Here is a 13,028-nt window from a genome sequence, read left to right as displayed (position 1 = left end):
CTGTACTTGATTTTCTTTGCGACAAGTAGGGTGGCAAATACAGTTACCGGTATGCTTTCCTGGAATCGAAATTAGCCCTCCAGGACAGTTGAAAGTTTTAATCAACGGCAATGTCTTAGGGAAGATGCAGCGAGTGCAGTAAAAACAACGGTGACTCTTGGGGCGCAGATGATCTGGGAAGAAGTCCAGCAGACCCTGGCCATTTAGCAGACATTTCAGACGGGCAGGAGATGTCTGGGTCCCTACGCTCCCAAGAGAGCTTGCACTTGCGTGTCATTGCCCATCGATGAGGGTCCCCTTTGCTAGAAAACCACAGCTCTGGTTTCCTGTCTTGCCTGCCCTTCTCCTTTGCGTTCCTTCCTGCACCAAAGGGGCTGGCCCAGCAGCAGCTCAGTGCGCACTTACCAGCCACGCACATCCATTCACTGGCTCCCCACGTCGTCCTCATCAGGAAAAACTCCCAGCGGGATTCCTGAGCGTCACGCCCAGTGTCCTGACAGTTCCTCTGTGTGCCTCCAGATCTCCCCGAGATAGTGCTGGATGACGTGCCTGCGGTGAGGGTGGCGGGACGGCCTCCATTCGCTCCGCGGGTAAGTTGGGTTTTTAGTCTGAGCTCGCAGTGTTGCTCTATTTCCCCTTCGTGGACATTAAGTTATGACAGCCTGAGCCTGCACGTTCCAGACCATGTGGACGGTTCCGAGGGTTGGGACTCCATGTCAGGCGCGTCTGTTGCCAACTCCCGAAGCCTGCTTCCGCAGGGCAATGCGATAACAACACCTGTCCCAACCTGCAGAGGACAGAGCTCCTTCTCCAGAAGCATCTTTTCCTCGAGGGAAAGAGTTCTGTCATCTCCAACTGACATGGCCTTGGACATCCCGTCGTCTAGGACAAGTCTTGCCTTTCTCCCCGAGGAGGGTTTGCTCTGCCTTTGCTGGGTTCTCTGGACTCCACCGCTGTTGTGCATCGGGGTTTCTGCTGTCACCAAGTGAAGGAAAGACCTGTGCAAATAGGTGGCCTTGTGGTCTGATCCTCATGGCACTTTCTCCTCTTGTCATTGCAGGTGGCCTTCATGGTGAACAAAACACGTATGTATGCTGGAAGCACTCATCTGTGGAGAGTGGCACCTTAGAACATGAGGAAGTTCACACTTTCTTGCTGGTTTTAGTTTGGAGGGGCAGTTTGTTTCCAGTTTTGTTCTTGGATGTAGGGTAGAAATTTTATTCCTGGATAGTAAATTACATGTATAATGTTGAGATCCGGTACTGTAGTAACAGAAACAAACCATATTACCAGAAGGTGATGCAGGTTTATTTGCAAGGGACCTGGAATGTGTATATGAAAAATGGCTGTTAGTGTTGTGTGTGTCAAAATCCTGATTCTTTATCTGACCTATCTCATAGATGACACCGAGGACCGTATCGAGAATCGGCCCAGCAATATTGCTCAAAAGGAAGCTCCCTACTCTGATGAGGTAATTACTTTTCTCTTATTATTTCATAAAGTATGTCTTCATTTCCTGCTTTAACTGAATTCAAATATGAACATCTACAAATTTCAACTCAGTGCATACTTAGCGTTTTCCTTGGTTGAATGCATGGCGAGTGCCTACATGTGTAAAGGCATGAATGCTTCCAGAGGTTATTGAAAGAAATGACAGCAGGCTTTAGAAACTGGAAGTATGGCTGAGAGCAATGTTATCAGCAGAGAATTGTCTTCCTTGCAGGAGAATTTAGTGATTTTTGGTCAAAGTACACATAAGAATTCCTCCACAAAGATTTGAAGCCTCTGTCCAGGATGACGTCTGTTTTTTCTTTGGGACCATGGACTCGAGGAGTGTTTCCCTTTTGGGTTTTGATGGACAGAAAGACCATGACAATTCTTGTGTCTATAGAGACCAGGAAGCTTAGATTCTCACACTGTTTTCTTGCACTACATGATGACCAGTGATACGACTAATGATAATGGTGTGACTTCAGAGGTCACCATTCCAGGGGCGAACAATCAGGTTGAAGAAGAAGAAGAAGGTGGGTCTTCCTTGCAGGCATTGGTTGGAGAGCAGCCAGATCCCGGGATCCTTTTGTAAAGGGGGTAGTCTGGGATGTTGAGCAGGCAGCTCTTTCCCAGTCATAGTGATGCCCTGTGGTACATGCCCTGGACACAAGTCTATTGTGTTGATTCCTTGGGTTGTGACACATTTGGAGGGATAGGGAGTGAGATCCATGTGTGAGCACATGTGGTGTAAGTATCTGTTTCCTCATGACCTCTCTCCTATTTATACAGAATATACATCTCTCAACTTTCCTTAAGAAACATCCCATCACCTCTACATACCGCCTCTACAGGCATGCGTTCATCCCTCACTGCCGCTGTTCCCAATGGTGCAGAGACAGTTGGCCCAAGCTCTTGCCCTCCTACGTGGGAAAGCCAAAGTGGGACCCAGGCTGGGTTCCCTATGGGGATGCTCTGGACCCCCACCTTACACCTCTCCCTCAGCCAGGATTTGATCATTCATGGGGAGCACGGAGCGGGGAGGGTCCCTGCTCTGTGTCTATGACGGGAATACCAGGGTCTCCAGAGGTCCTGTCCACGCTGTGCATTTTAAAAGGTCCCTGCCAGTGCTGCTGTCATTGCTTCAACATGGCCAAAGCAGATGGGAATCGGCGAGGCGTATGCTTGTATTGGACAGTGTCACTGTCATTCTCACACTTGACCACCCTAGGTAGCACACACCCAGGCGATGTTGCAAGTAAGAGCTCAGAGTTCACCCTCATCCTTAGCCTGGTGTCCGGCACCATGGTACAAACTCGCTGCCCATCTGGGTGAGAAGGACTTGGTGCTCCCTCTGTGTTTCTCTCCATGAAGTAAGTCCCTCCTGTTGTAAGGCTCTTGTGAGTGTGGACATCCTTTTGTTCAGGGCCCACGCACAAAATGAAGCCTACAGAAAAAACTGTCATGTGATGGATAGTGGCTGTTACTAATGGTTGGATGAGAGTATTGTCATATCTTCTATTTTTGATTTTAAGATCCATGTATTGTGAATCCTTTCATTAGCATACTTTTCCTAGAAATTACCCCTCCAGTAAAGTTTAACTTTTGAAATGATTTTTTATTTTTTCCATTATACTAGGTTTAAATTTTTCTGTTAATTTCTACTGTGCAGGAAAGTGATCCTGTCACGTACAGGTGCACTCACGTGCGTGGGCACGCGCGCGCGCACACACACACACACGCATGCATACATTTTCCCCCATTATCCTCTATCACATTCCTTCGTGAGTGACTGGATATTGTTCCCCTGTGTGATCCAGTGGGCTCTCATTGCTTATCCAGTCCAGATGCAATTGTTTGCATCCCTTAAGCCCAGAGTCCCAGTCCATCCCACTCCCTCCCTGTCCCTGTTGGCAAGAACAAGTCTCTTCTCCAAGTCCTTGAGTTTCTCTTCCATGGAAAGGATCATTCGTGCTGTGTATTAGAGTCCAGGTATAAGTGATATCATATGGGATTGGTGTTTCTCTTTCTGAGGGGCTTTGCTTAGTCTGAGCGTCTCTAGTTCCATCCACTTTGCTGCAGATGGCACTCTTCCTTCCTTTTATGGCTGAGGAATATCCCATTGTGTATCTATCCCACCTCCTCTTAACCCATTCATCTGTCGATGGACATTTAGGTTGTTTCCATGTCTTGGCTAGTGTGAGGAGTGCTGCAGTGGACATTCAGCACTGTATGTAAACATCCATGGGTGCATGTATCTTGTTCAAGGCAAGTCTTGTGCCCATATATGCCCAAGAGTGGGATTGCTGGGTCACATGCTAGTTCTACATTTAGTTTTCTGAGGTACCTGCACGGTGTTTTCCATAGCGGTCGTACCAAGTTACATTCCTACCAACAGGGTAGGAGGGAGGGTTCCCTCTTCTCCACACTCTCTCCAGCATTTGTTATTTCTGACCATTCTGACAGGTGTCAGGTGGTACTTCTTAGTAGCCTTGATATGCCTTGTTCTAATCATTCATGATGTTGAGCATGTTTTGATGTGCCTGTTGGCTGGCTGGCTATCTTCCTTGGGTAACTGTCTATTCAGTTCCCTTGCCCATTTTAAAAAATGGGTTGTTGTTTGTTTTGCTGTTGTGTTGGAAGTGTTTTTTTTGTTGTTGGTGGTGGGTTTTTTTTTTTTTTTTTTGTATATTTTAGATGTTAGGCTGCCGTCAGTAGCATCACTTGAAACTATTTTCTCCCATTCCATAGGCTGTGTTAGTTTTTATGAGTTCCTTTGCTGTGCAAAGGCTTATGGGTTCAATTAGGACCCATTTGTTTAGTTTTGCTTTGGTTTCTTCTTTTTCCTTGCACTCAGTGTGACCTACAGAAATGCTTTTGCCGACATTCTCCTCCAGGAGTTTGATGGTGTCTTGTCTTAGGTTTCAGTCTTCAAGCCGTTTTGAGTTTCTTTTTGTGCATGGTTTGAGGGTGTTTTCCAGTTTCATGGATTTTCATGTGGCTGTCCAGCTTCCCAGCACCACCCGCTGAACAGACTGTCTTTTCCCCATTTTATAGTCTTGCGCCCTCAGTTGAAGAATAATTGACCGTCAGTTTGGGGGTTATTTCTGGGTTCTGTCTTCTGTTCCAATGGTCTGTGTGTCAGTTTTGGTACCTTTACCGCACTGTCTTGCTTACCGTAGCTTTGTAATATTGACCGAAGCCTGGGAGAGGTGTGCCTCCTGCTTGGTTTTTGCTCCTCAGGATTGCCTTGGCCATTCCGGGCCTGTTTTGGTTCCATGTAAATGTTTGGATGGTTTTGTTCTACTTCTGTGAAAACTATCACAGATAGGGATGGCATTGAATCTGTAGATTGCTTTGCGTAGAATGGCCATTTTTAGGATATTCATTTTTCCAGGCCAGGAGCATGGCCTATGTCTCCCCTTCTTTGACTCCTCTTCAATTTCCTTGAGTCGTGTCTTATTGCTCTCGGTGTAGAGGTCTTGCAGCTCCTGGCTCAGGTTGGTCCGCAGATAGTTAATGCTTTGGGTTCTTCCTTGGACCCCTGCTTGCGTGGCTAAGAGGAAGGCCATCCCCTTCCCTGGAGTGAACACTAGGGGAGGTGTCTCCTTGCAAGCCTGGGGAGAGCAGCCTTCCTCCTGTTCCTTGGTCCTCTGCAGCTACCCATGTGCACTCCAGGTCCCTTCTCCATCACCTTGTCTACCGCCTCTCCTTCTTTTGTCTTCTTTGTTTCTGATTTACACAGGGTCACTTTTCTCATGCATCCTCACATGACAAAAAAATAAAACAGAACAGAGAGGAAAAGGGGAGAGCTCTCTTCTTCCTGGTGGGACTGCACCCTCATAAACTAATTGCCTCCCAAAGGCCCCACCTTCCGGTACCATCCCACTGGAAGTTGGGGTTCCAACATAGGATGCAATTAGGAGGGAACACAGAGGTGCACGCCATAAGCACAGTAGCTTATGCTACTTATAGGCAGCGGGATTTGGTTAGGCTGTTCATGATACAATGCATGTAGCAGTGATATTCTCCAAGCTGGACCTGTTCCATCATTTTTACTACATTTATCTTGATGCATCATTACTATTAGTCACCAGCTTTTCAAAACCTTTGTGGAATCAACTAGAGGAAGATTCTCCCCCCCACACACACACCACACAAAATAATCCACTATGTGGCTTGGTCAAAGAATGCCTAATCTACCTGGCAAATTGACTCTATATCCAAACTCAGTGAATTCTCCACTACTGAAATCAATAGTTGGACATTTACAAGTTTCTTTTAATCACAAACTGAATGTGCCCCTCGTTGCCAGCAAACACCTACCAGTTCCTTATTGGATAAATATACATATCATAAATCTAATCTGTTTAAATGGATGAATCATTGGTGCACCATCACTCTCACGTCCAATATGTTCTGAGATTTTTATTTGAGACATAAATTACCGTGCGTGCTTTACAAAACATTCTGCTCATTTTAGGAATGGACTGGAACACTTCTGGCTGTACATAACTTCTAGGGGAAAAGTTGTATCCTCTTCCTGAAAAACCGATTGCCCCCTTTGACATGCATGTTTAGAAATAGTCACAATTGTTTAATAGAAAAATTTGTCTCGAAACCCCTGTGCTTATGTTCCTAAGTAGTAAAAACTTTTCTTAAGGGCGCCTTTAATCCTTGGTATGAATAATGGTCATAATATTCTTCCTCCTCTTCTTTCTCAAAGCCAGAAATTACAAAAATAATTACTGATTTTTTTTTCTTTTTTCTTTGGCAAATGAAAAAACTCTCCTCAGGTTGTATGTACAAGTAACTGTAGTAAGATACAAGCATGTGACAAATTGGAAACTTACTTGCAATATGCATCAAAGATATTAATTTTTGTGAGGAGAAAAACTGAATAGGACACTACAGAATAGCAGTTGTCATGAAACATGAAAACATTCACCCTGGTAACAATAACTTTAAATCTCACGTTTTGAAATGGTTTGATCGGCAAAAGTCTAGTGACTTGGGAAGAGTAGAAATGGAGGGATATTTCTTCCTTAAATTCTCCACCTGCTGGCTTTTTTCCTCTTCACACTGCAAGGCTCACTCTCAACTCTTCCTGGGGGACAGGTAATTCTCTCTCATGGGAAATTATTTTCTTAATCAGAGAGTTATGTGGGGGCCTGAGATTCAGTTTTGGAAATGACAAGGCTCCTCTGAAAATCCAAACTTGTCCATGGAAACACGCTTTCTGCTAGAAGCAGTTGGACCCATCCTGTGTAGGGTTGACTTCCCTCTGAAAGTCATATGATGACCCGTCACCATGGTAATGTGCTTGTGCACTTCTTGCCTCATGGTCAGACTGTCACTCTGTGGCCTGAGAGGTTCGTATGTGGTGGCCAGTGCGAAGCTCTCACTTCATGGCTCATGCTTTAGGAATGGGCAATCTCAATCGCTGTTCCAAAGGTGAGTTTACATTGCTCCCCTGGTGGCTGTTCCTTCAGATGGGCTCACTCACTTTTTCACATGCCTTTTTTCTCTTGTGTTTTTCTTCTCATTTCTACCACTCTGAGCTACCTATATTATGTGTATAACTTCCATTTTTGTTGTATTAATTAATATGTGTGGTCCACCTGCCTCAGATTCATCACTCGTCATTGTTGTGATGCTTGGACTGTCCCTTTGTTACTCCTCATGTCGGTCCTGTTTGCACTTCCTCACCTGCAACAGGACCGAGTATCAGAGGAGATGAAAATAGATGCTGTCCATGAGCTGCGAAGCATCATTCCCATGAAGATGCTGGGGCATAAGCTTCCACCCTTCCTGACTTGAGGCATCCATTTGCCCTCTCTGGTTTCAACCACCACTGAATGTCTAGCTTACTCTTGCCATCACTCAAGGCTGAACACATACGGAGCATTGATGGAGCACCCGTCCTTCCTTTTTCTAAAATGTTATCCGTACTTCATGAAGTCGTCCTCATAACATCATATGAAAAGTCAGCCGGAATACCATTTCCACCTCTTAGAACAGGGCATCGATCGAGGCACTCAGGGATGGATCTACAACCCTTTCCCCAGGTTCATGATTCTTCTAAATGTGTTTGAACCAGACCATTAGGCACGATCACTCTACTTTCCTGTGTTTCTAGAAGGTCTCAGTTAAACAAAGGCATTTGTTCAAAACTCCTGTCTTTCGGTTGTTTTAAACTGCATGATCCTTCTAAGTCTGACTTTGATCCAGGCAGCACTCCTGGGCAGCTGGTGAGCCAGGGGACCAAAAGATAAAATGGAATAAATGAGTATGAATTTCCCTATGGTCTTCTGACAGCAAGATGTCAACAGTCCTCCCTGTTGTGACAGATTGCATAGGATGCTGCTTCCAGATTGGAAGAAACAATGGGCAGAAGTCACAAAGATCATCCTCTGGCTCTGTTCGAAGTTTTTGGTCCTGGCACCGCAAGAGGTTACACTCAGCAGGTGGGTCAAGTACATGGAGATTTTCTCACTAAGTGCATGCAAGAATAATTTTTCTTTAGTGTCCCCTGTATTCAAACAAACAAGGAAGTATTGAGTGATATCCTGTGATATCATTTTTGTGTGTGTGTCCAAATTGAAACGTACTTAGTCAGGTGGTAGTGTAATACCTGTGGAAATAAAACTACTTTGAAATCTCAATAGCTGGTTGATGGTTAAGAGTGAAGATGATCTCTAGCTAGGGTGTCGATGATAGCTGGCTTTTGGACATTAGCTGATATGTCTCCCTCAGGGAAACCATGTTTCCAGATGTCTTTCAATTATTAGACATTGTTTAGGCCTGGATTATGTGGACAAAGAAGTCAAACAGATGACACAGATAGTTCCTAAATCCCACCACTCCAGGTCCAGCCATTGGTGGTACCTTTATTACAATTAGTGAAACACTGTGGATACCTTTTTATTGATGAAACATCTATAGTTTGCCTTAGGAGTCATACTTGGTGTTCTTATAAGCTCTGCTCTTTGACAGATGCGCAATGTGATTTCTCACCATTATAGCACAGAGAAATCCGTACCCGAATGCTCCCTGGCCTGTTTCTCCCAGGAGTCCAAAGATGGGCAGTACACAAAAGGCTTTGATGAATGTGATGAGGAATGAGATGACTGGCAAAGTGAAAGGCAAAGATACCCCGAATGAGCTACTCTTTAGCCACAGAGTGGTGTTAAAGCTCGAAATATGTTAGGGAATGAGTGGACCAAATACTACAAAAATCTATTGTGGTGAGTGAAATAAGGCAGGCACAGCAAGACAAATATCATGTAATTCTGCTTGGGTAGGCAAATTCCTATTATCAGAAGTAGGAATTACCAAGGCCTGGTGGCAAGGGGAAGGTGAGTTATGATGGGTCATGTCGGGCATGATGACAAAGGTGTGGGTGTAGGTAGGGTTGATGGGTACTAAAGCATGTGGAAGTCAAAAAGGCTATGGAACTGTATGGTTAACAATTATGCGAAGGACAAATGTTATATCTGTGTCATCACACTAAAGGAAGTAAAGAAAATAATCAAGGAGAAGAGATGCTGAGCAGAAGCAGGGCATGTGAATGTGTGGAGATGAAATGGTCTTGTAACATTTCAAGAAGTAGTGGGAATCGTCATGGGATGTAAAATAGGCTGGAGGAGTCATTGGACTCTGTCCTTGAAACATAGCATGAATTATTTTTGTTTTGTTATGTTCTTACGGCCACACCTGTGGCATACGGAAGTTCCCAGGGGAGGGATTGACTCAGCTGTACCCAGACATGGCAACACCGGATCCAGGCCACATGTGCACACTATGCTGCAGCATGCAGCAACCCTGGATCCTTAAGCCCCTGAGGGAAGCTAGGGAGTGAACCTGCATCCGCACAGAGACAGCTTCGTGTCCTTAACACACTGAGCCACAGCGGGAGGTCCCCAGAACATGAATTTGGAAATTACCTTTTTTCAAATTGCCTACATTGAGATGATTTTGTTGGCTTTAGCTAGGAAGCTTAAAGCTCCCCTTCTCATTATGTCAAGGAACCTCCCCTTGGCCAGCCTCATCCCACTGGAGTAGACGGCCAACAGCACAAGGGCCCATACTTAATAATCTCTCATCCTTCCCCTCCCTCCCTGTGTTCACCCACCACTCCCCAACAATGCTGCCTGAATAATTCCTGAGCAGCATCACCAATATCATGACCTTTACTCTATGTATTCCTAGGAAAGCTCTCCGTAATTTTGGAGGAGCAGTCTATCATCACTGGAGAAGACAAGTCATCTTTCTCCACAGTAAGTTTCTTTTATTATCTGCAACAAAAGGTTAGCGTCATTTCCTCATTGTTTTCAAGCAAATTCAAATGTGAAAGTCTGTACTGTTCAAAGTATGGAGACATACTTTTTTCCTGGGTTGGATGATTTTTGACTGAATGCCTTTCCCAGTGAAAGACTGATTGAAAAAGACATTTTCAGTACAATAGCGTCAGTTGCACACTGCCTGTGTGGTTGGGAGCATTTTCTCCGCAGAGTATTACCCTCCTTGAAAGAGAATTTTGTAGTTTTTGGTCAAAATAGACTTGAGAGGTCTTCCAGGAAATTTTGAAGCCTTTCTCACAGACGACCTCTCTGTTTTCTTTGGGACCATGGACTCAAGGAAAGTTTCCTTTTGGTTTTCTGAGAAAAGAAATACAATGAAATATCCTTTGTCCATAGAGCCTATGAAGCTTAGATTCTCACACTGTTTTCTTTTCTCTAGACCATGATGAAGGAGGGGCCTACCAGCAGCGGTGTGTATTCAGAGATCATCACTCCAGTGACGAACAATCTGGGTGCAGTAGAATGTGGGGCTTCCTTGCTGGCATTGGTTGCAGAGCCTCCAGATCCTGGGGTCCTTTTGGAAGGAGAGTTGGGGGTGTAGAGCATGCAGCTTTTTGCCACACATAGTGATGCCCAAGATGTCCATGCCCTGGACACAAGTCTATCATGTTGATGCCTTGGGTTGTTACATGTTATGAGGGACAGGGAGCGAGGTCCATGTGTGAGCACATGTGGTGTGTTTCCTCATGAGATATTTCATATTTACACGGACAAGACAATCATCAATTTTTCCTAACACAATTTCCATCCCCTCTGCAAGCTCGTCTACATTCACGCATTCTCCCATCACCAGCGCTGTTCCCAAGTTGGCTTAATTTTCCTGTTGCTCAGCTGGAGATGGTGCAGAGCCACGTGGCCCAAGGTCTTGACTTCCTATGTGGAAAAGCCAAAGGGGGACCCAGGCCGGGTTATCCATGGGGATGCTCTGGACCCCTGACCTGCAGCTATCCCTCGGCCAGGATTTTGTCAGTATGGAGCACTGAGGGGGGAAGGTCCCTGTTCCGTGTCTATGCCCGGGAATACCAGGGTCTCCAGAGGTCCTGTCGATGCTGTGCATTTTAAAAGGTCCCTGCCAGTGCTGCTGTCATCACTTCAACATGGCAAAAGCAGATAAATATCAGAGAGGCATATTCTTATATCAGACAGTGTCACTGTCATTCTCGCACTTGACCACCCTAGGTAGCACACACCCAGGTGATGTTGCAAGTAAGAGCTCAGAGTTCACCCTCATCCTTAGCCTGGTGTCCGGCACCATTGTACAAACTCGCTGCGCATCTGGGTGAGAAGGACTTGGTGCTCCCTCTGTGTTTCTCTCCATGAAGTAAGTCCCTCTTGTTGTAAGACTCTTGTTAGTGTGGCTATACATTTAATCAGGGCACATGCTGCACACACCATGTAGAAAATGAAGCCTGGAGAACAACCATGATGTGAATGATAGTGGCTTTTTTTTTTCTATTTATTTTTTATTTTTTTTCATTTTTTTATTACTCAAATGAATTTATCACATCTGTAGGTGTATAATGATCATAACAATCTGATTTCACAGGATTTCCATCCCACAGCCCAAGCACATCCCCTCACCCCCAAAACTGTCTCCTCCAGAGACCATAAGTTTTTCAATGTCTGTGAGTCAGCATCTGTTCTGCGAAGAAGTTCCATCTGTCCTTTTTTCAGATTCCACCTGTCAGTGAAAGCATTGGATGTTGGTGTCTCGTTGTATGGCTGACTTCACTTAGCATGATAGTTTCTAGGTCCATCCATGTTGCAAAAAAATGCTTGTATTTTTTCCTTTTTGATGGCTGAGTAATACTCCATTGTGTATATGGACCGCATCTTCTGGATCCACTCCTCTGTCGATGGACATTTAGGTTGTTTCCATGTCTTGGCTATTGTAAATAGTGCTGCAATGAACATCAGAGTACATGTGTCTTTGCGAGTCATGGTTTTCTCTGGATAGATGCCCAGGAGTGGGATTGCTGGATCAAATGGAAGTTCTATGTTTAGTTTTCTGAAGAATCTCCAAACTGCTTTCCACAATGGTCACACCAATTTACAATCCCACCAACAGTGTACTAGGGTTCCTTTTTCTCCACACCCTCTCCAGCACTTATTGTGTGTAGACTTTTGGATGATGGCCATTCTGGCTGGTGTAAGGTGATACGATAGTGGCTGTTTTTAATGGTAAGATTTCAGTATTGTCAGTTCGTCTATATTAAATTATCTTAAAGAGCAGTATTTTGTGAATCCATTTATTAGCATGCTTTTCCTGGAAATCAGCCTTCCAGTAAAGTTGTAATTTTTTTAGTGTTTTTTATTTTTTCCTTCATAAGTGAGTAGATATTGTGTTCTGTGCTATCCAGTGGGATGTCATTGCTTATCCACTCCCAATGCAATTGCTTGCATCTCTTAACCACAGAGTCCCAATTGAGCGCAACATATATTTCACATATATTTGATCACCATCATAGTTTCTATGGGGTCATATCTTCTCAAGGTGTTTACCCATTTTTAAATTCAGCTATTTGCCCACAGTCTTTGCTTTTCACTTTTTTGGTGTGTGTGTGCGCGTGTGTGTTTTGTTTTGTTTTGTTTTGTTTTAATTGAGTGTTAGTTTCTTGTATTTTTTGGATATGGGTCCCTTATCCAGAAGCAATATTTGCAAGTATTTCCTCCCACCCTATAGATTGCCTTTTCATTCTGTTGATTGTTGAAGAGACTGTACTTTTTTGACTGGGGAATCTTAGAACCTGGGCAGTGATCATTTGGCCATACATGTGAGTTTATTTTTAGGTCCTTCTCTTATGGGTCATTGGTCTGTCTTCCTGTTTAGATTCCAGGGGTAGACGTTTTTGCTGCTGTGGCTTGGCAGTGTGTTTTGAATCTGGGAATTGAGACTTCTCCATTGTTGTTCTTTGCTATCAAGAGCATCTTTTTATTTGGGTTCTTTGGGGCTCTACATGTATTTTAAGATTTTCTTTTCCAATTCTCAAAAAATGGCATGAGATTTTGTGAGTTCTTGCAGTATAATGTGTGCATCATTTTCAGTAGCAGAGAAATGTCGACATTAAACCATCCAGTCTGTGAACATGGCGTGTCATTCCAAGCACTTGCACCTTCTTTAATTTCTTTCAGCCATGATCTGTAGTTTTCAGTGTATAAATTGTTCACCCCGTAAGG

At 44.4% G+C, this 13,028-nt stretch overlaps 1 protein-coding gene across 3 annotated transcripts in view; it reads left to right on the top strand.

The window, feature by feature from the left end:
• The window catches only part of LOC110258212 (uncharacterized), a 201,276-nt gene extending 188,343 nt beyond the window's left edge, over positions 1-12,933 (top strand). For 2 of the 3 annotated variants that reach the window (XM_085017282.1, XM_085017279.1), the window contains 2 exons: positions 520-590; positions 1,061-1,085. Coding sequence is in view for 1 of the 3 variants with exons in the window: in XM_085017275.1 (XP_084873401.1) it covers positions 520-590; positions 1,061-1,085; positions 1,401-1,471; positions 7,839-7,847 (176 nt within the window). In the remaining 2 variants the exon portion in view is untranslated. Of the gene's footprint in view, positions 1-519; positions 591-1,060; positions 1,086-1,400; positions 1,472-7,838; positions 7,956-9,699; positions 9,768-10,230 lie in introns of those variants that run through there. The other variant, XM_085017275.1, reaches the window with a different exon arrangement.
• The last annotated feature ends 95 nt before the right edge of the window (positions 12,934-13,028 follow it).

Source organism: Sus scrofa, chromosome 3 (assembly GCF_054392235.1).
Source record: "Sus scrofa isolate SSC_HxYL_T2T_F1_AM1 chromosome 3, Sscrofa_HxYL_maternal_Yorkshire_Landrace_v2.0, whole genome shotgun sequence".
Lineage (NCBI taxonomy): Eukaryota > Metazoa > Chordata > Mammalia > Artiodactyla > Suidae > Sus > Sus scrofa.
Note: the sequence above shows the minus strand (reverse complement) of the source record. Positions and strands in the feature narration are given on the sequence as shown.